Source organism: Bombina bombina, chromosome 5 (assembly GCF_027579735.1).
Source record: "Bombina bombina isolate aBomBom1 chromosome 5, aBomBom1.pri, whole genome shotgun sequence".
Classification (NCBI taxonomy): domain Eukaryota; kingdom Metazoa; phylum Chordata; class Amphibia; order Anura; family Bombinatoridae; genus Bombina; species Bombina bombina.
This window is the reverse complement of record NC_069503.1, coordinates 1,032,384,522-1,032,404,952: the sequence shown is the minus strand read 5'-3', so window position 1 is coordinate 1,032,404,952 and position 20,431 is coordinate 1,032,384,522. Positions and strand designations below refer to the sequence as shown.

The 20,431-nt window shown below is 32.8% G+C and overlaps 1 protein-coding gene across 1 annotated transcript in view; it reads left to right on the top strand.

The window, feature by feature from the left end:
* The window catches only part of CSMD3 (CUB and Sushi multiple domains 3), a 1,747,434-nt gene that overhangs the window by 1,659,558 nt on the left and 67,445 nt on the right, over positions 1-20,431 (top strand). The window contains 3 exon segments of the mRNA XM_053715303.1: positions 9,603-9,776; positions 18,358-18,431; positions 19,797-19,908. Of these exon segments, the coding sequence (XP_053571278.1) occupies positions 9,603-9,776; positions 18,358-18,431; positions 19,797-19,908 (360 nt within the window).

The following is a 20,431-nucleotide window of genomic DNA, read 5'->3' as shown; positions in this document are numbered from 1 at the left end:
AAATGATGCTAATTAGACATTTTGAAAAAGAAAAGAACAGCAGAAATATAAATGCTCTAACTCAATCGGATAAAGAAACTTTAGAAGCATTAATAGATCTGGAAAATGAGAACATAGAACTTACAAATATTATGGGAATAGATTTGAACCAAAATGAAGAAATAGGAACTTCTGATGTAGAAGAGACAAGAAGTATAATAAACAGTAATCTAAGGCCTAAATCTATTTTCTTCCCGGTCCAGTCTCAAGGCAAACACATCATACAATTTAAGGATATAATACTACAGGAATGTATCGCCCTCTGTAAAGACTATAAAGTTAAAAAACACAATTTAAGCCTAAAAGAAAAGCAGGCCTTAAAGGGACTAGCTGAGAATGAGGAAATAATAATCAGGGAAGCGGACAAATAGTCCTCCTAAACAAAAAAGATTATTTAGAAGAATCCTATAGGCAACTGTCAGATGGGGAGACCTATAGATGCCTAGGGAGAAGTGATCCAACTAATGTTTTACTTAATGAATATATGGAACATATAAACTGGGGTTTTCAAGAGAAGATTTTAGATATAAGAGAGTGGAGATATCTAGCTAATCAGGACCCAAAAATAGCCATATACTATTACCTCCCAAAAATACATAAAAATCTGGATAAGCCACCAGGCAGACCGATAATCTCGGGTATTGATTCCCTTACCTCCAGATTGTCCGAGTATGTAGATATATTTTTAAGACCTATGGTAATGGAGTTAAGATCATACCTTAGAGACACCCCACATCTTTTACAAATTATAGAACAATTCGAGTGGAGACCTACCTATAAGTGGGCCACTTTAGACGTAACAGCCCTATATACCTCTATTCCTCACCAGCAAGGTATAAGTGCTATAAAACTGTTTATAGAACAGACAGATCACATGGCAGAGAATCAAAAGATGTTTATTTTAGATTCTATTAAACTTGTACTTGAAAAGAACTATTTTTTATTTGAAGATAAGTTCTATATACAAAAAACGGGGACTGCGATGGGCACCAAATGTGCGCCAAATTTCGCTAATCTGTATATGGGGGCATTTGAAAAAGACATGGTGTATGATAAAAGTGGATATAAGTACGGCCAGATTAAATTATGGCGTAGGTTCATAGACGATATCATAGTCATTTGGGAAGGAGAGGAGGAGGAATGGAAACTATTTGTGGAATATCTAAATAAGAACAATATGAACCTAAAATTCACTGACACTATAAACAACACTCAAATTGACTTTCTGGACTTTCTGGATGTCACTCTGTCCACCCTGAATGGTACGATAAATAGCAGTCTGTATAGAAAACAGACAGATACAAATGGATATCTGGACGCCAGAAGTGCTCACCATCCAGGGTGGATAGAGAACATACCATACGGTCAATTTCAGCGACTCAGAAGGAACTGTACAGAAATAGAGAACTTTGAGAAAGAGGCAGAACAGCTACAACAAAAATTTAAATAAAAAAAGTATCCAGACACAGTTGTACAAAGTGCATATAAAAAAGCTAAGCGACTGGATAGACACTCTCTGGTACATAATGTAAATGTCCAAAAAAATAAAGGAAAAAATAAAAACAAAAGTAAAATTACATTTGTAACAACATTTAATGATGGATATTGGCAAATAAAAAACATTCTAAAAAAACACTGGGGGATACTGCAGAAAGACCCTCTTTTAAAAGAAGCTATCGGGAATACACCTGATGTCATTTATAAAAAGAATCTAAGCCTTAAGTCAACAATAGCCCCCAGCGTGATAAGTAAGAAAAAGGAAACTCTCCAAAGAAACAAAATAACCACATCAGTTATAAAGGGATTCCATAAATGTTTTAGAAAGAACTGTGTTTGCTGTGAACACACACATTCATCTAAAGAATATAATAAATTTGCAATTAAAACTAGTGAAGTGGAACAATTTAAAATAAAAAAATTACTCAACTGTAAGTCTGATTATGTAGTGTACATGTTGGAGTGTACATGTAGTACTCCACTTAGGTATATAGGGCGTACAAAGAGAAACCTCAAAACCAGATGTTTGGAACATATTAAAAATATTGAAGCAGGTAGTCTTAATACACCTCTGATCCAACATTTCAATCAAGTTCATAAGAGAAATAAAAATGATTTTTTTATAAAAGCAATAGAACAGGTAGACACGGGTATTAGAGGAGGCAGCAGACTTCTAGAACTAAGGAAGAGAGAAACATTCTGGATTTTTACGTTAAATACACTGGAACCGAATGGGTTAAATAAAGACATAGATCTAGCTGCCTTCCTTTAAATTTTCCCTATATATCTCTATGTGGAATCCTGTACTCAATAGTTAAATATTTATAAGCACATAGATAAAGAATGGTCATTACTCAATTCCTTATAACTCCACAAAAAATTGTCCATAAACAGTAAATATGTGATCTAACACACTAATTATGTGATGCTGCTATATTTATATTCATTTTGATTTTTATTTTTATCGTTATATTTTATTGTTACATGTTTTTAACGATATTCTTTATAAATTGGGAGTCTCATGAATAAGTACATTTTAGGGTATAAAGGGGTTTATAGAGAACAAAGTATAGATATGTATAGAATAATAGAATTTGGTAGTAACTAGCCATATACTTACCTATATAAGCTTTTATATTTTTTACTTTCTAATATGTATCCAAAATTGTAGGTCAATAGAAGCTTGTAAAGAAATACGCTTTTAATATATTTTAACTTTTTCGATACATAGTAAACTTATTGTGTAAATATTGGAAACAATGTAAAGATACACTGCATTTTTATATATATGAAGATTTTGAAAAGAACGAACATAGGAGACTTTCCATGTATATTCACTATCTAGCAAAGGTGATTTTGCCATCAACAAAGATGGCGGCGTTATGAATAATTACTCTAACACAGAGCCATGTTTACGCAATATAAAGCCAGACAGGAGGGGGGCGGCCCCTACCTCTGACGAAGAAACCAATAGTGTTTCGAAACGCGTAAGGCTCCGCCCCCCGCCACACGTACGGCCCGATACTCGTTTGATACAGGTACACTGGGTACATTGTATCACACAGAACTGTGTGATCGTTACCTAAGAGTCACCTGGTGCAGAGTGGGCCTAGTTTTTTGCTACAGACAAGCAGCTCAATAACGGAGGGATTTTGAAGTATACAAGTACTGATACTGATCCCATCCGTTCGTGCTGCATTTTCTTTACAGCCATTGCAGTGGCTTTTTAACACTATATGTATTCTTATGTGGTTATGTACATGTACTAATAAATTTGTTAGCTTTGAACATCACTGTGCGGTTTAAGGCTTATACTTATTGTTATATAACCCTAATCATCCCCATACTGTGAGTGGACTTGGCTTTCACTTTCAAAGAAACTACACTGTGGAAATACAGTTCTGGAGGGACTACAGGGGACAACTGGGAATAAGGGAAAACAGAAGGAGAGATCGTCTGTACCAACTATAACCTGTGTCTTATCTATACCTCATATTGATTGAGGTCAAATCACGTGAGTGGTTCTATTAACGTTGTTTTGCTCAAATACATTAGTAAAAACAGGCTTCACTAGGGGTGCCTTTCTTGTGCGCTTCTCTACACTCTATTGTTTCAGAAATCTACTGGGAGGATCCACTTGCTCAAGAGGACTCTCCCTTTACCAGAAGAAGCTGCAGAGATCACGCAGGCACTGGGGAACCGATACAACAGTAGTCTTCAAATTGACTGTTTGTATGCAACCCATTGACTTATAATAGACTTGGTGCTGGATTAAGGTTGTATCTGAAAAGAGTTTTTGAATTGGGCTTGCACCGACCATTTGACATATAATTTGTATTACTACAGATATATTGTAGATACTGCATAACAAACTGTATACACTTATATAAGAGTAATACTAATTGAGGTTTATTTACAGCTAGATACCACTTCTATTATCCAGCAAAAAACCCTGAGCGCAGACATTCCTCTCTTTTTTTTATATATATATATATATATATATATATATATATATATATATTGTATATATATTTTTTAATTTTTTTATAAAGTGTAGGGATCCCTCCTCAACCCTTGCACCTCCTTGATCCCTCCCAAACAGTTCTCTAACCCTCCCCCTCCCTCCCACCAGTAGTAGTCATTGTTTGAAAACTCATTTGCAGTGCTGGAATTTTAGCAAAGGAAACAATATATCATTGTGATTGCTTTAAAAACTCGGCTACCAATTTGGGCCTAGTTTCCATTGAGGTGGTAATGTTTGGAAACTGGTAATAAACATTTATCTCTATTAAAGTCTATGGAGATTTTTTTTGATGTTAGCACCAAGATAGCAAGAGAACAAAGACATTGATAATAGGAGTAAATTAGAAAGTTGCTTAAAATTGCATGCTCTATTTGAATCATTAAATAAAAAAAATGTGTGTTTAGTATCCCTTTAAGCTTTGTGCTACATTTTCAGTTTTAATTTTAAAGGAACCTTGTCTTGAAATATCTTGAAGCTCCGCCTTGTATTGATTACAGATTACTGCAGGAATTTAACTTGATGAAAATCAAGAGTTTACATCCATATGCCCAAATATTGATTGAATACTTACAGGACTACTTATTATTGGGACCCTTCCAGGAATCATCCAAAATAACTGGTTCATCTAATTGTGCTGTGGCTAATATGAACCATATATGTAGACCTTCCTCTACTTCCTCAGACTGTGAAACCTCCTCTGTTAGGGCTTTTATATTCTTTAATGGCTCTTTCCACTCTAGGTTTAGGAGGTAGAAGTGTTTTGTATCTTTGTATCTGTTTCTATGTTTATTTCCAAAGATTGATTTGGTCTGTTTAATTCCATCTATCTATTTGTCAATCAGTTTTAAAGGTATAAAGCACTTGCAAAAATGTGCTTAAGACTGTTACATCTACTTTAACAGTATCCATACATTTATTGGATAACTTAAAAATTTTGATTCCTATCATGATGTCTTCTTTAAATAAATTGTCAATTACAAATCGTTGTTATTAAATATATCTTCTAGTTTTTTTCAAAAGTAGAAGTAAAATTAAAGCACATACTTCTAGTGATTTGCTTGATTTGAGGTAAGGTTAAAGGGACACTGAACCCAAATTTTTTCTTCATGATTCAGATAGAGCATGCAATTTTAAGCAATTCTAATTTACTCCTATTATCAATTTTTCTTCTTTCTCTTGCTATCTTTATTTGAAAAAGAAGACATCTAAGCTTTTTTTGGGTTCCGTACTCTGGACAGCACTTTTTTTTATTGGTGGATGAATTTATCCACCTATCAGCAAGGACAACCCAGGTTGTTCACCAAAAATGGGCCGGCATCTAAACTTACATTCTTGCATTTCAAATAAATAAATTGATAATAGGAGTAAATTAGAAAGTTGCTTAAAATGTCATGCTCTATCTGAATCATTAAAGAAAATATTTGGGTTCAGTGTCCCTTTAAGGAAGGAAAATCAAACTCATAAAATTTGGTCGCAAAGAATTTGTGAAGATAAGATTTATCTTACACTGTATCAGTGTTAGTATTCGTGAGGAACTTTTTGTATGTTTTACACTTTTTCTTTTTTTCAAATGATTACATCAGAGCTTTCCAAACTTTTCATGTTGGTGACACACTTTGTAGACCTACATCATTTCGCGACACAGTAATTCAGTTGTACTAGCAAAAAGGAGGTTAAACTAACTTGTTTTAAAAGATACGGACACATACATAAATTATATAATAACAAAATGCATTAACAAGTAACAGTATGTATGTGCAAGAATTAAAAAAAGTTTAATATCACCAATAGCTACTTACTATTTTAATGGGATGTATGAGGTTGATGGGATGAACACAGTTTCAGAATATTTGGTGTAATATTAGATAAAGACACTCACATTTCATCATCAAGCATTTTTAAGCTTCCACTTCCTATCCATATATCAAGAGCAGGAGCACCAATGCATTACTGGGAGCTAGCTGCAAAGAAATCCCACTGACTTCTGACTTCAGCTCAACGTTTAAGATGCCACCCTCAGAGCTCTGTGAGTCCGACTGACTACTGCCCACGCTGCAAACACACTGCTGTCCCACTCACTGGCTACACTTGCAGTCACGAGCCAATTAAGGAGACTACATGTGCAGTCAGGAGCCAATGTGCCGCCAAATCCGCCAATGGTAATAGTTTCAGTTCCCACTGAGCTGTGCCAATTGGTTAAGATGATCTGTGACCCCTAGGTATCAATCACGTGTCAACCATGTGATATGCGTAGCAAGCAGGCGGAAAGTCAGAAACCAAAAAACAATTTAAAAAAAAATTATTAAATTTAAAAAAATTTGTGCTGAAGCAGGGACACACCTACACACTGCTGCCGACACACTAGTGTGTCCCGACAAACAGTTTGGAAAGCACTGGATTACATAATACATATTGTGCATATATCTTAAAGCTGAGAGTTAGAAAAAATAGTTATGACTCAAAATTAGGGATTTATTTTAAGACAGTAAATGCAGACATAATATCACTTAGATATGCTAAAAAAAAGAATTATCTAAAAATAATATTTTCAATTTCAACCTCAACTATTTAGTAATCTAGTTTAAAACAGCTTATACTTTATATTTTATTTTTCACATCTTTGTAAACTGAAACTACAAAGCATGTTTTAAGTTTTTGTCCTTGGAGTCATGAATAGATGGATTCACTATTAAAGAGACAGTGAAATCAGAATGAGACTTTCATGATTCAGATATAGCATACAATTTAACAACTTTCCAATTTATTTTTATTATATAATTTGCATTGTTCTCTTATTTTTTTTTGTTGAAACAACATTCCTAGGTAGGGTAAGGAGCTGCAATGCACTGCTGGGAGCTAGCTGTTGATTGGGCATGCACATATATGCCTCTTGTCAATGGCTCTCCCAATGTATTCAGCTAGCTCTAGTACTGCATTGCTGTTCCTTCAACAAAGGAATGAAGCACATTTGATAAAAGAAGTAGTTTAAAAATGTTTGCTCTGTCTAAAACATTAAAAACAATGTGTGTCATGTCCCTTTAAGCTTATTTGTATACTTTGTTTCCCTGAATTTAAACATCTGCATGGAATGTTATATATCAGCTGCTTTGCAATATACATGATAACATTTATCACTCACATGTTTTCATCGATTAAAGATGTTCTGTTGCACAGATAAAAAACAGTGTTATTTTAGAAACTATTATTATTGTTATTTTAACTAACAAACACGTTTGTGGTCATGCTAAATGTAAGGATCGTTACTATCATTTATTTATTGTATTAAAGGGACATTATAATACAAAACTACAAGTTCTAATTGTTTCATTTAAGTTTTTTTTTTAGTATTAGTGACCCGGCAATGTAGGTAAAGTACTAAAATACTGCTCAGGAGCAGTAGGGAACTGCAGGTCCTGAGCATACACAGCTGCTGAGGCAATCACCAGTAGGTGCCGCACAGCTGGATTGTGTGACTGCTGCTTATTGGCTTACTGGCTGTATACTCTGGAGATCAGTAGTGCTCTACTACAGGTGTTAAACACATAGCAATGCTGGGTCATTAATGCTAAAATGATATGCTCTAACAAATTACATGTGATTTTTGTACTATAATGTCCCTTTAAAAAGAGGATATGAGAACAGGAGCCTATGGAAGTGCGCTCGATGGAAGTGCATTCTACCTCACTTGTAATACCAGCGAAAATTTGTGTGCACTGGTATTACTCAGTTGAGCGAAAATATCACTTTCGCGGAAGTGATATTTTGCGCTCCACTTGTAATCTGGCCTTTTGGAAATCACCAGGACCTACTGTGCAAGAGTTCACAGCATATGTATGAGTCTGCGATTGACTGACAGCTGTATTATAAAAGGGGAAAGTACATTTTGAAATATGTCAGACAAAAATCTACTGCTCATTTGAAATGCAGAGTATTTTGCATTGCTTTTTCTTATACATTTGTTGATTATACAATTCTGCCGTATTTAATGGTCCTTTAAGAATATAAGAAGCCTCATGTGCATGCTGTTTTAGATAACTGATTAAGGATTTTCTTATTAAATGTCCCTTTAAAGGGCCACTAAACCCAAAATCATTCTTTCATGATTCAGATAGAACATACAAATTTAAACAACATTACAATGTACTTCTATTATTTATTTTGCTTCATTTTTTAGATATCCTTATTTGAAGAAAAAGCAATGCACATGGGTGAGCCAATCACATGAGGCTTCTATGTGCAGCAACCAATCAGCAACTACTGAGCATATCTAGATATGCTTTTAAGCAAAGAATATCAAGAGAATAAAACAAATTAGATAATAGAAGTAAATTAGAAAGATGTTTAAAAATGCATTATCTTTCTAAATCATGAAAGAAAAAAATGTGGTAGCAGCCATTTAATATGAGATGTATTATTATTATCGCAGTTTATTTATTTATTTTATATTTATATTTGAACACAAAATGTATAATTACACAAAACAAAAATGTATAAACATTTTATTAAACACTGTTACTTGACTAGTAGATACATATTCAATAAAGTTATATAATACTGCTTATTACTTTTTAATTAATTAATTAATTAATTAATTAATTAATTTACTAATTCCTCAATTAATGAAATCATATATCTATTTTTAGCTATTTTTGCTTAAATGACTGCACTTTAAAAAGCTTGCATTCTATATTTTATGAATTTTAATAATTCAGATATGTGCCTTAAGAGCCTAAGAAGACTCACATGCATGTGCTCATTAATTTGAACATTAAATGTAATTTAATAGTAAGCATTTAAAAAAAAGTTTTAGCAACAGGATTTCACATTTTTTTTCTCTTGAAGAATTCAGTGCATCTTTTAGATAAGTTTAGCCATGTTGAAGACATGAAAGCTTTCCCTATGTCAGCATAGTTCTGGTTTCCTTGGTTACAGCCAGTATAGGGTTATGGTAATTTATTCTTGATGGGAAAGCTGGAAAAAAAAAGTTATCCCAAATACTCAACTGCACGGTGGCAACTTGACAAGGAGGCTTTGGTTTCCAAGCCCTTATCTGAAAGAAAAAAAATGTTACATTAATTTAAGATTATAGCTTCATTTTTCATCAAAAGGATTCTTTGTAGTGGTTTGCAACGTTAACTACTTTTTTCAAAAGGATTCTTAAAACATTTAAAAGCAGTTTGAGAAATATATTAATAAGAGCTAAGAATCATAGAAATGTAAAATAAGCATTGACACCAAAATATTACTTATTTCATAAACCTATCAACCAAATTTAATCAAAAAATAATATAGATAATTATGAAGTGAAAATAAATCTGTTGAAAAGCCAGAAATATAAGTATGTGCATGATTTTATTTTAAAACAAAATTATTTATTCATATAGTAAAATAATAATGCATTATAGAACCAATTTGATGATGATCTTTTTAAAGGCATTTTATAGTGTATTTATAAAACTGCCACTCCAACTCAAATGTATGTGTATGCTTTTAGTTTACAACAAAATAATATTAATTCATATTTTTTTTAATTCCAATACAGCAAAATTTTGTGGTGACCCAGGAGTTCCATCAAATGGCAAAAGAGAAGGAAAAAGCTTCATTTTCCAATCAGAGGTATCATTTAGCTGCAGTCCACCCTATGTTTTAGTTGGCTCAAGCACAAGAATATGTCAAGCTGATGGTAGCTGGAGTGGTTCATCCCCACGGTGCATAGGTAATATATGACTTTAAAATTCTTTATATATAAATACATGCAATGCTACATGACTTCACTTGACTTATCTAATCTTAAAACATAAAAGTTCATCCTTTTGAAGTAATGCTACTTGTTTCTTACATGACACAGCACTAACACTTACATTTAGCTAATGACATACTGGAATGTGTGTCAAATCAGCTTAATTATTCATTATGATAAGGAATCCTAGTGAGGCCAATGTGTCTTTGGTTATTCTACTTAGTGTACAAATATGGGATATGTTTTTTGCTTAACAATTAACATTTTATTAAAGATGTGAGCATGACAGTGTTATTGAAATATAACCTAAATTATGTAAATATTACCATGCAATGTTATATTCAGTCAAGCAGTTATAATTGAAGTATTTTCCTAACAGTATATTTGCATGTGTTTTGTTCTGTTTATTGATTTATGTAAATTATATCTTAAACTCTGTGGAACATACTGTTTTGTTAAATAATAATAATAATAATAATAATAATAATAAAGATAATAATAATTATTATAGCACTTTGAATATTTGAAAAGGGAATCTGTATTCTTATATCATATATGTATATATAAGTCATAAATTATAACAAATTATATTAAAAAAATGTTTGTTAAAATACATAAATGTTAGAGTTGAAATTAATATATGGGAGCTGTATGAATGCAAAGCCTGATATTTAAGAAATATTTTGCTATGAATTATTAAGCTTTATTTTGGAGCCTTTCTAAAAGGCTACAAACCATATTAAAAAATATATCTGATTCTACCAAGTTAATTAATTATAATTTATTAATCGTTTTTATTAAATTAACAGACCGAAATGCATATATGATCTCCACATTATACCTAAATACACACTTCTATGTGCTAATTTATATTCCAGTATTTATTTGACTCATTCATTTTCTTAAAGGCTCACAGTATATAAATGCGGGGTGAAGAAAACTTGCTCCTTCCATTATTATGTAAACACACATCGCTGATTTATTCAATAATATCCACACTTAGACAGCATAGTATCTTTATTACCATTGCAAACAATGACTTGCCTGTAAAAATCTATTTTAAGATAGTTCTATCATTGAAAGAGCTTGGGGAAGGAGACAAGTTCATAAACTTAATGCTTGTGCATCAACAAGTGGTAATGCTGTCAATAATACTGTGAAACCACCCCCACATTGAATAGGCTAACCTAGCCAGCTCTAGAAAGAATAATAAGTATTCTATGCTACTGTTAACTACAGTTCTATGCTACTGTTAACTACAGTTTAATGTAATGGATAAACAGATTAGTTTTATAGTACTTATTGACATAGAGTATTTAATAGAAAAGATTATATTCAAATGAAATATATTTCTCTCATAAATATGTAATTTTGTGGAGCTTTGAATGAAAATAGGAAGATAATATACATAATTTTCCTTACCAGAAAACCATTTTTTGTAATATAATAAAAAGATTGTACAGGCTATGATAGATAAACTAATTAGTCTTACAGGGATTGCCTGTAATATAATTAAATAGATAAACTGGAAGGAATTGTGTGTATAACCTCTAGTAAAACTAGTTCGAATTGTAAAACTACTCTCTAAAGACTAGTCCCTTAAGTAAGGTGAGATTGTCCAAACTTTATTCAATATTAACAAAAGAATAAAATTAGAAAGAATTTCCTAAGCGGAAAGAAAACTCTGGATTTAATCACTATATCTCAATGAAGTAAATACAAAGATATCACACACACTCAAAAAATATTAATAATTTACATCCCGTGACTCGGAAATGTCATTGGAAGATGGAAATATTTGAGAGAGTGCTCCACTATGTGAGTTGGTTAAATATTCACATCGTTTTAAATTATCAAAAGAATGAAACTTTTTAAAAGTCAAGTTTTGCCAACCTGTTAATAGATTTGCTTTAACTTTCATTTTGATTGGTCAGAAAGCAATGACTCAGTTTTAAAGGCCTATAAACCTTTGCAAAGTCATTTGAAGTTGAGTTTTACATTTACTTAGTAGCCAGCATACAACAGAAGCCAAAACAAATGCATTACATTAAATGAAATTAATCTTAATATTTTTAATACATAAGTTAAATAAAAAAATAACATAATTGAAAAAACGATTGTATTTTTAAATATTTCGTTTTAAATCAATTTATAATATATTAAATAATTTATAAATACAGATTATTATTCTGTTTAATACACTGTTGTTGTATTTAAATATAATACATGTCTTTGATTGTCAAATGTATCTAGAACAATTGCAAGGAGTGTTTGTGATTAATTTAATTAGCTGTCCATTTTCAAATTGCCCTGATAGTGTTGACAATGACAACTGCTTGTATTAATGATCTTCTCATCTAAGGCTTTTTATAGTTAGGTTCATATAGGGACATTACAACCTGCTAACCAGCAGCAGCATAAATTACAATATTACATAACAATAAATGCACAGATAACATTTCAGAATGTACTGCAGGAACACCCCTTGAAATAAGCTGAACAGGCTGGAAGTAAAGACTTGCCAATATCCAGTCTTAATCATATACAAATTGTATGTGCATGCCTCAAAAACATTATAAACAAAAGCTCTTTTGTTATTCCCAGAGAATAGTAGTGTGTTTGCTAAACACTTTCATACTTGTTAACATTCCTTGAAGGGTTACACAATAATTACTCAACACCCAAATAAATTTAAAAAGACATATATGTAAGTCTACACTGGTTATGACACAGTTCACTCTTTAACATATATGGAGGGCTCAGATCTCTTATCAAGCATAGAAGAGGGATTCTCTCTCTTAATCACTTGGAATTTAATAAACATGCTCACCAACACTTCTATGGCCAATAGCAATGATCAAACTTTATCGGGCTGGTCACAGATTTTAAATAAGTTGTGAAGACACTGAATGTTTAAAAGATGTACAGAGGAGACATAGACTAAGCTGATATTAAATTGACAGTAAAGTCAAAATTAAACTTTTATAATTCTGATAGAGCATGCAATTTTGAACAACTTTCCAATTAACTTATATTATCAAATTTGCTTTGATCTCTTGGTATAATTTGTTGAAGAGTAGTCTCAGAAGCAGCAATGCACTAGACCTCATTAAGAACAACCTGTGAGCCAATAACAAGAGGCATATACTGTACATGTGCCCACTAATTTCCAGCTAGCTCCCAGCAGTGCATTGCTGTCCCTGAGCCTATTTGGGTTTTATCTTTAACTAAAGATAGCAAGAGAACTAAGGAAATTTGGTAACAGGAGTACATTGGAAAGTGGCTTAAACTTACATGTCTATCTGAGTCATAAAAGTTAAATTTTTACTTTAATGTGCGTCCTCTAAACAGTGATGGCTTGATATTCAAAACCTTGCCACTCAGGCAAGATCTTCTCAGAAGTTGCATCGGTACAGTGAAGCCCTCAAAAAATGTAGAAACACAAATTACCTTGAGATATATTTATGCTGCAAAGAAGTGTTCTTTATGTGAAACAGAGAATCCTACATTACAATACAAGGTCTAAAAAAAAAAATACCAAAGATTTTTGTGATTTCTCCCCATGCCAGCAAGATTTGAATATAAAGACCCTCAGTGATATCACCACATTTTAAAAGCTGTGCCCAGCCTGAGAATATTTGCATTACAACTATATTGAAATTTTGAAAACAAAATAAAACCTAATGCTGCTAATTATATCAATTTGGCTACACACTTGCAGGCTTAATAGGTAGTTTAGATGCTATTTTAGTTACAAAGAATTATTTTTTAAGTTCATGCAATTTGAAAAGCCGAAGTATTGACATGTTGGGTTCAAGCTGGTAGCAGGTAAATATATATATATATATTTACTGTATATGCTTGTACTTGTACGTACAAGTTGGCTACTGTTTTACTAGTTTAAATGTGTACGTTTGTTGAAAATGCTTTCTTAAGGTCAGCTATTTTATCCCACTTAGCATGAATCAGTGCATAAACAGTCCATTTACACAGCTGTGAATAGACCTTATTATCATCATACATTTTAAAGAAAACAGTACTGAATAGCAGTAAACCTACAATGTTTTGAAGTTAAATATATAACATTCTAAAAGAGATAATATCATATTCACAGTGTCTCATAAGCAGTACATGCTCTGGTAAAATCATTTTCAAGAAATACATTATTACTTTCAATTGTTAAAGTGGAACAAGCCTCCACAAGATTAATAGGGGATGATAAAAGCAGCTTTTTTAGCACGGGATAGTCCTTTATCAAAAGATATATATATATATATATAAATATATATATATATTAACATTAACATTAACATATAGGATAGCACTCTTTGATTTCCTTTTTTATGGCAAATGTCAGTAGGTATCTATAAGTTAAATTATGACACAGCTCATTATATTTTGCATTTTATTTGCATAATCATTTACATAATCCAGTGTTTCGGCCTTAACTTGGATTATGGATTATGCAAATAAAATGCCAAAGAAAATGAGCTGTATCATAATTTAACTTTATTTTATTTATTGCCTCTATAAAAAAGGCACATGTTCCCCTTCTATTGCAATGTATTTATTTATATATATATATATATATATATATATAGTACAAAACTGGACCTATACAAATAAGGTAACCATATTATTTTGTATATAAGACGTAGCACATAATGTAATATTTTAGAAATGTATAGAGATAACTTTCCCTTAGAATGTTCTCAGACACCATTATCTGATGTGGCTTTTCACATTACTTTCCTATGTGTCTTCCTTTTTGTCAGCAGTATTTTACACTTCTTCCTTCTCCATCTCTCTTTTTTTCCTGATCTCTCTGTCTTCCATCCTCTCCCTTATCTATATTTTCTCTCTCTATCTTTTTATATACCTTTGTCCATTCTCTCTCTCTCTCTCTCTCTCTCTCTCTCTCTCACTCTCACTCTCTCTCTTTCTCTCTCTCTCTCTCTCTCTCTCACTCTCTCACTCTCACTCTCACTCTCTCTCTCTGTTTTGCTTTTGTTTCATTTCACTAAATTCTCTCTCTATTTAAAACCATAGCACTTCCTTTGTACTTCTCACAAACACCCTCTTTTTCTCATTTTTTCATCCTCTGGAATCTAGAATTGATTCCATTCTGCATGGTCTCCTGCAATTACCAAAACTAGATTCACATACTTTTGGGATAAACATTTCAGGGACATTCAATTTACACAAACCTAGATTACGAGTTTTGTGTTATGAGTCAAATAGCAGCGTTGTGGCCCATAACGCATCATTTTCTCTAACGCAGCCATTACAAGTCTTGTCGGTATAGGTGTACCGCAAGCCTTTTAGTCTGTAACGCAACGTCAGTACTGAACTCCTAAAAATTACGTTTTTTAATGGGATTCCCATAGCGCCAGTATGATGAGTTTTGCGTTCTGGCCTAAAATGACAAGATCTGTAATGCAATCTAAAATCAGTAGTTATGAGTAGTTATGAGTCTTACACTACAAAGCTGTAACATAAAACTCATAACTAAAGTGTTAAAAGCTACTCTAACACCCATAAACTACCTATTGACTCCTAAACCGAGGCCCTCCCGCATCGCAAACACTAAATTAAATATATTAACCCCTAATCTGCCATTCCCTATATCGTAGACACTTTAAAAAAATATTAACCCCTATTCTGCTGCTCCCTGACATCCTCACCACTCTACTAAAGTTATTAACCCCTAAACTGCCGTCATCCCGCATTGCAAACACTATTTAAATATTATTTACCCCTAATCTGCCATCCGCCCACATCACCCTTACTATACTAAAGTTATTAAGCCCTACATTGCCGCCACTATAATAAACCTATTAACCCTTAAGCAGAAAGCTCCCCCACAACGATATATACTAAACTAAATCCTATTGGTTGTTCAAATCAGCCAATAGAATTTAAGCAGCTCTCATTCTATAGGCTGATTCATCATCCAATAGAATTAGAGCTGCTTAAATCCTAGGAAAGCAAGGGACGCCATCTTGGATTGCATACTTTGCATTGAAGATTCAGTGTACGGCGGTGACCGTATGAAGAGGATGCTCCATGCTGGATGTCTTCAGGATGGACCTGCTCCGTGCCTACGGGATCAAGATAGAAGATGCCGCCTGGATGAAGATTGAAGAGGCAGTCTGGATGAAGACTTCTCGCCACTTGGATCAGGACTTCAACTCCGGGATGAAGATCATTCAAGCGGGACTTCAAAAACTGTAAGTAGATCATCAGGGAGTTAGTGTTGGGCTTTTTTTAAAGGTTTTTTTGGGTGAATTTTCTTTTAGTTTAGGATCTGGGCAGTAAAAGAGCTAAATGCCCTTTTAAGGGCAATGCCCATACAAATGCCCTTTTTAGGGCATGGGGTAGCTTAGGTTTTTTAGATATTTTTTGTTTATTTTGTGAGTTGGGGGGTGGGGTTTGTAATGTTAGTGGTCTTTGTAATTTTTTTTTCACTAGAAGAGCTGATATCTTTAGGGCAATACCCTACAAAAGACCCTTTTAAGGACCATTGGTAGTTAATTCTAGATTAGGTTTTTTATTTTGGGGTGTTTTTTTATCGGTATTAGAATAGAAATATTTTTTTTATTTTTGATCATTTGTTTGTTATTTTGTGTAATGTATATTTTTAGGGGGTGTTTTTTTTTAGCAAAAGAACTGTTTAATGTAGGGCAATGCCCTACAAAAGGCCTTTTTAAGTGCCCCCCAAAGTAGGGTGACCATATTGCCGCTTTAAAAATGGACACATATGAAAAATATATATGTTAGGGCTGTTTTCAAGGCTATTTAAAGAAATGTTTTTTTATATAAGAACCCTGACATATGTATTTTTTATATTTCTCCCTTTTTAAAGCGTCAATATGGTCACCTTACCCAAAAGGGCCTTTTAAGGGCCCTTGGTAGTTTGGGGGGTGGGGGTTTGTATAGTGTTAGGGTTTTTTGTTTTTTTTGTTGGAGCAAAAGAGCTGTTTAACTCAGGGCAATGCCCTAGAAAAGGCCATTTTAAGGGCCCCCCAAAAGGCCCTTTTAAGGTCCCTTGGTAGTTTATTCTAGATTAGGCTTTTTTTATTATGGCGTGTTTTTTTTTTTTTTTTAAGGGTTTTAGAATAGGAATAATGTTTATTTTTCTGGATAATTTTTTTTATTTTTTTTAATAGTCGTTTTTTATTTTTTGTAATGTTAGGTTTTAGTGTAAGGCAGTTAGGTTTTATTTCACAAATAAGTTTGTATTTATTTTAGCTAAGTAGTTAGTAAATAGTTAATAACTATATACTAACTAGTCTACCTAGTTAAAATAAATACAAACTTACCTGTGAAATAAAACTAAAACCTAAGCTAGCTACAATGTAACTATTAGTTATATTGTTGCTAGCTTAGGTTTTATTTCACAGGTAATTATTTAGTTTTAAATAGGTATTATTTAGTTAATAATTTAATTAATTTAGATCTAATTTCATCATGTTAACTTTAGGGGGTGTTATTCACTTGATAAAATTTCTTCAATTTCAATTTATAATGTAACAAATAAGCAGTTGTGTGCAATGCTGTTTAAAAAGTGAAATTAAAGGGACAATAAACACTTTTTTTTCTTTCATGATTCAAAAAGAGCGTGCAATTTTAAACAGCTTTTTAATTTACTTCTATTATCTATTTTGCTTTATTTTCTTGATGTCCTTTGTTAAACATCACATATAAATAGGCTCAAGAGCTGCTGATTGGTGGCTGCACATGGATGCCTCATATTATTTGCTCACCCATGTGAATTGCTATTTCTTCAACAAAGGATACCAAAAGAATGAAGCAAATTAGATAATAGAAGCAAATTGGAATGTTGTTTAAAATAATATTCTCTACCCGAATCACGAAAGAAACATTTTGGGCTTCATGTCCCTTTAAAAATAAGGATTCTAGGTATTATATTATTATTATTATTATTAATATTATGTTTAGAGTATCTTTGCTTATATTATTTATATATTTATATAAATATAGAGTGCAGTTCTCCATGTATAAATCTAGGATTCTGCCAAGCTAGCAGTGGAATCTTTTAATGATATTAATTCTAAATTGTTTACTCACTTTGTCAGTCAACTAAGTACAATAAAAGGGACACTGAAACCCAATTTTATATTTTAGGATTTAGATAGAGCATGCAATTTTAAGCAACTTTATAATTTACTCCTGTTATAAATTGGTCTTCATTCTCTTGCTATTTTTATTTGAAAAGCAATAATGTAAGTTTAGAAGCTGGACTATTTTTTGTTCACAACCTGGGTTGTGCTTGCTGATTGGTGGATAAATGCTGTCCAGCGTCTGAACCAAATATTGTCTGGCTCCATAGCTTAGATGCCTTCTTTTTCAAATAAAGATAGCTAGATAACAAAGAGACATTGATAATAGGAGTAAATTAGAAAGTTTCTTAAAGTTGCATGCTCTATCTGAATCATGAAAGAAAAAGTTTGGGTTTAGTATCCCTTTGACTAAGGTTACACTGTTCTTGTTTTTGTTAATTATTTTATTGGTTTCTTTTTTTTTTTTTTTTAAGAGCCATCTTGGACATCTTGTGGAAATCCAGGAATACCTCGCCATGGCTTCCAAAATAATACATATGGTTATCAGGTAAATGCTTTAGATGTTTTTCTATGGGGCTAATAAACAAAGTAATGAGTAAAAAAGGAGTCGTTTTGATAAACAGAAAGTCAGTTTTATGTTTCCAGATTGCTTAGCTTCATGTTAAAGTCTTAATATATTATAAATCAACAGGGGCATAATTACAAGGGTCTCACAGTGAGTTTCCTTTATAAATATGGTGGCACAGTTTTTTTAAGATGGCCGTCACTGAGTAGACGTACAAAAAACCTGCCAACGTAATTGTACACTAAGGCTACAAATGTACACAAAACCTGGTGTGAACTAACCAAGGGGCAAGGATGACTCACAATCATAGAAAGGCATCTCCTCTTGTTATTCTGTGGCTTCTGACTTATCTTCTGCTTATTTCAAACAGCAAGAAAGGGCACTGTTGAAATGGGGGGACAACCACACTTTCAAATATATTAAGGGGCTGAGTTATGCTCAGGCTTTAAGTATTTTTTATAAAAAGAAAAATCAATAACAAGGGGTCATGATGTCAAACTTAAGTGTAGTAGATTCAGGAGTAATTTGTTGAAGCACTTCTTTACAGAAAGGGTTATTGATTTATGAATGCAGCTATTTCCGCACGAGCCTGCAGGCTCCCAGGAAATATAAGTTAAGAAGCAGCGGTCATAAGACCTTTGAGGTGGGGGACAGCAATCATCCCGATCGAATACGATCTGGATGATTGACACCCCCTGCTAGCGGCCAATTGGCCGTGAATGTGCAGGGGACGGCATTTCACCAGAAATGCTTGTGCAATGTTAAATTCTGACAGCGTATGCTGTCAGCATTTAGCGATGTCGGGCGGACATGATCCGCTACAGCAGATCATGTCTGCCCGACACTTAATTAATCTACCCCATGGAATAAACTTCCACAAGAGGTGGTAATAATAAACACTGTTTGGGACATAAGAATGCCTGGTATAAGCATAAGGTATTTCTATGAACTAGATAAGTTTATACTTTTAGGAAATAATGGGCAGACCTGTTGTTTCTATGGTTCTTATCTGCTGTAAAAATCTATGTTTCTATGGTTCTATATTTTGTAAGTCTGTAATGCATAGATGCCTTAGAAAAGTCAAAACATTTCAGGTGTCAGATGGGTATTATTGCTTTCATCTATACTATGAGGCACCCTCTTTTTTGCCTTTAATTGTTTTTAATTTTAAAATATAAAGGCATGAAGTATTTAATACATAGTTTATTCTTATATTCTTAAATGAATATATAGGAAGTGTGAGACTTATTTTATATATGTAGGGCTGGAAATGTTTATATATTTCTTTATAGTAATTATAACAGTCATGCTTATGCATTGTTTCTTTTTTGTTTACCTGCAAAAAAGATCGGAAAAGTTGTCCAGTTTTACTGCAAGAAAGGATACCTGCTCCAGGGATCCACCAGCCGCACTTGTCTTCCTGATCTCACATGGAGTGGCCTCCAGACTGAATGCATCCGTAAGAAAAATCATTTCCCTTTAAACAAACATTATTTCCATATTTTTTTTAATATGCCTTAGAAACTCATCACTGCTTTACAAAAGGTCTGCATGCATGTGAATGGCTTAAAAGTATGTAACTGTCATTTTGTTAGCAAAGTGTGCATATTTAATGCATTCTAGGTACACACTGCATGAAATATCTTCTGAGCATTGTTTATGTCCTTTGTAATTTCCAAAGGACTGTACCATCTTTCTTAGGGTACCATGTATACAAAAGTGTTAAAAATGATATAAAACTACCTTTAGGTTGCAGGTATAAGTTGACATGTATATATTGTCTAAATGACATAAGATATTGTTGTTTACACTCATTTTACAGATGCATATATTCCAAAATCCAAACTATTCAGAGATCCAAATATTGTCCAGTCTCAAGCATTTTGGATAAAGGATTTTCTACCTGTATATAAAATTCCCTTGAAGCTCAACACATTTTAATTGGGTTGTAGCTTCAAAAAACAAAACCAGATATTTCGTAT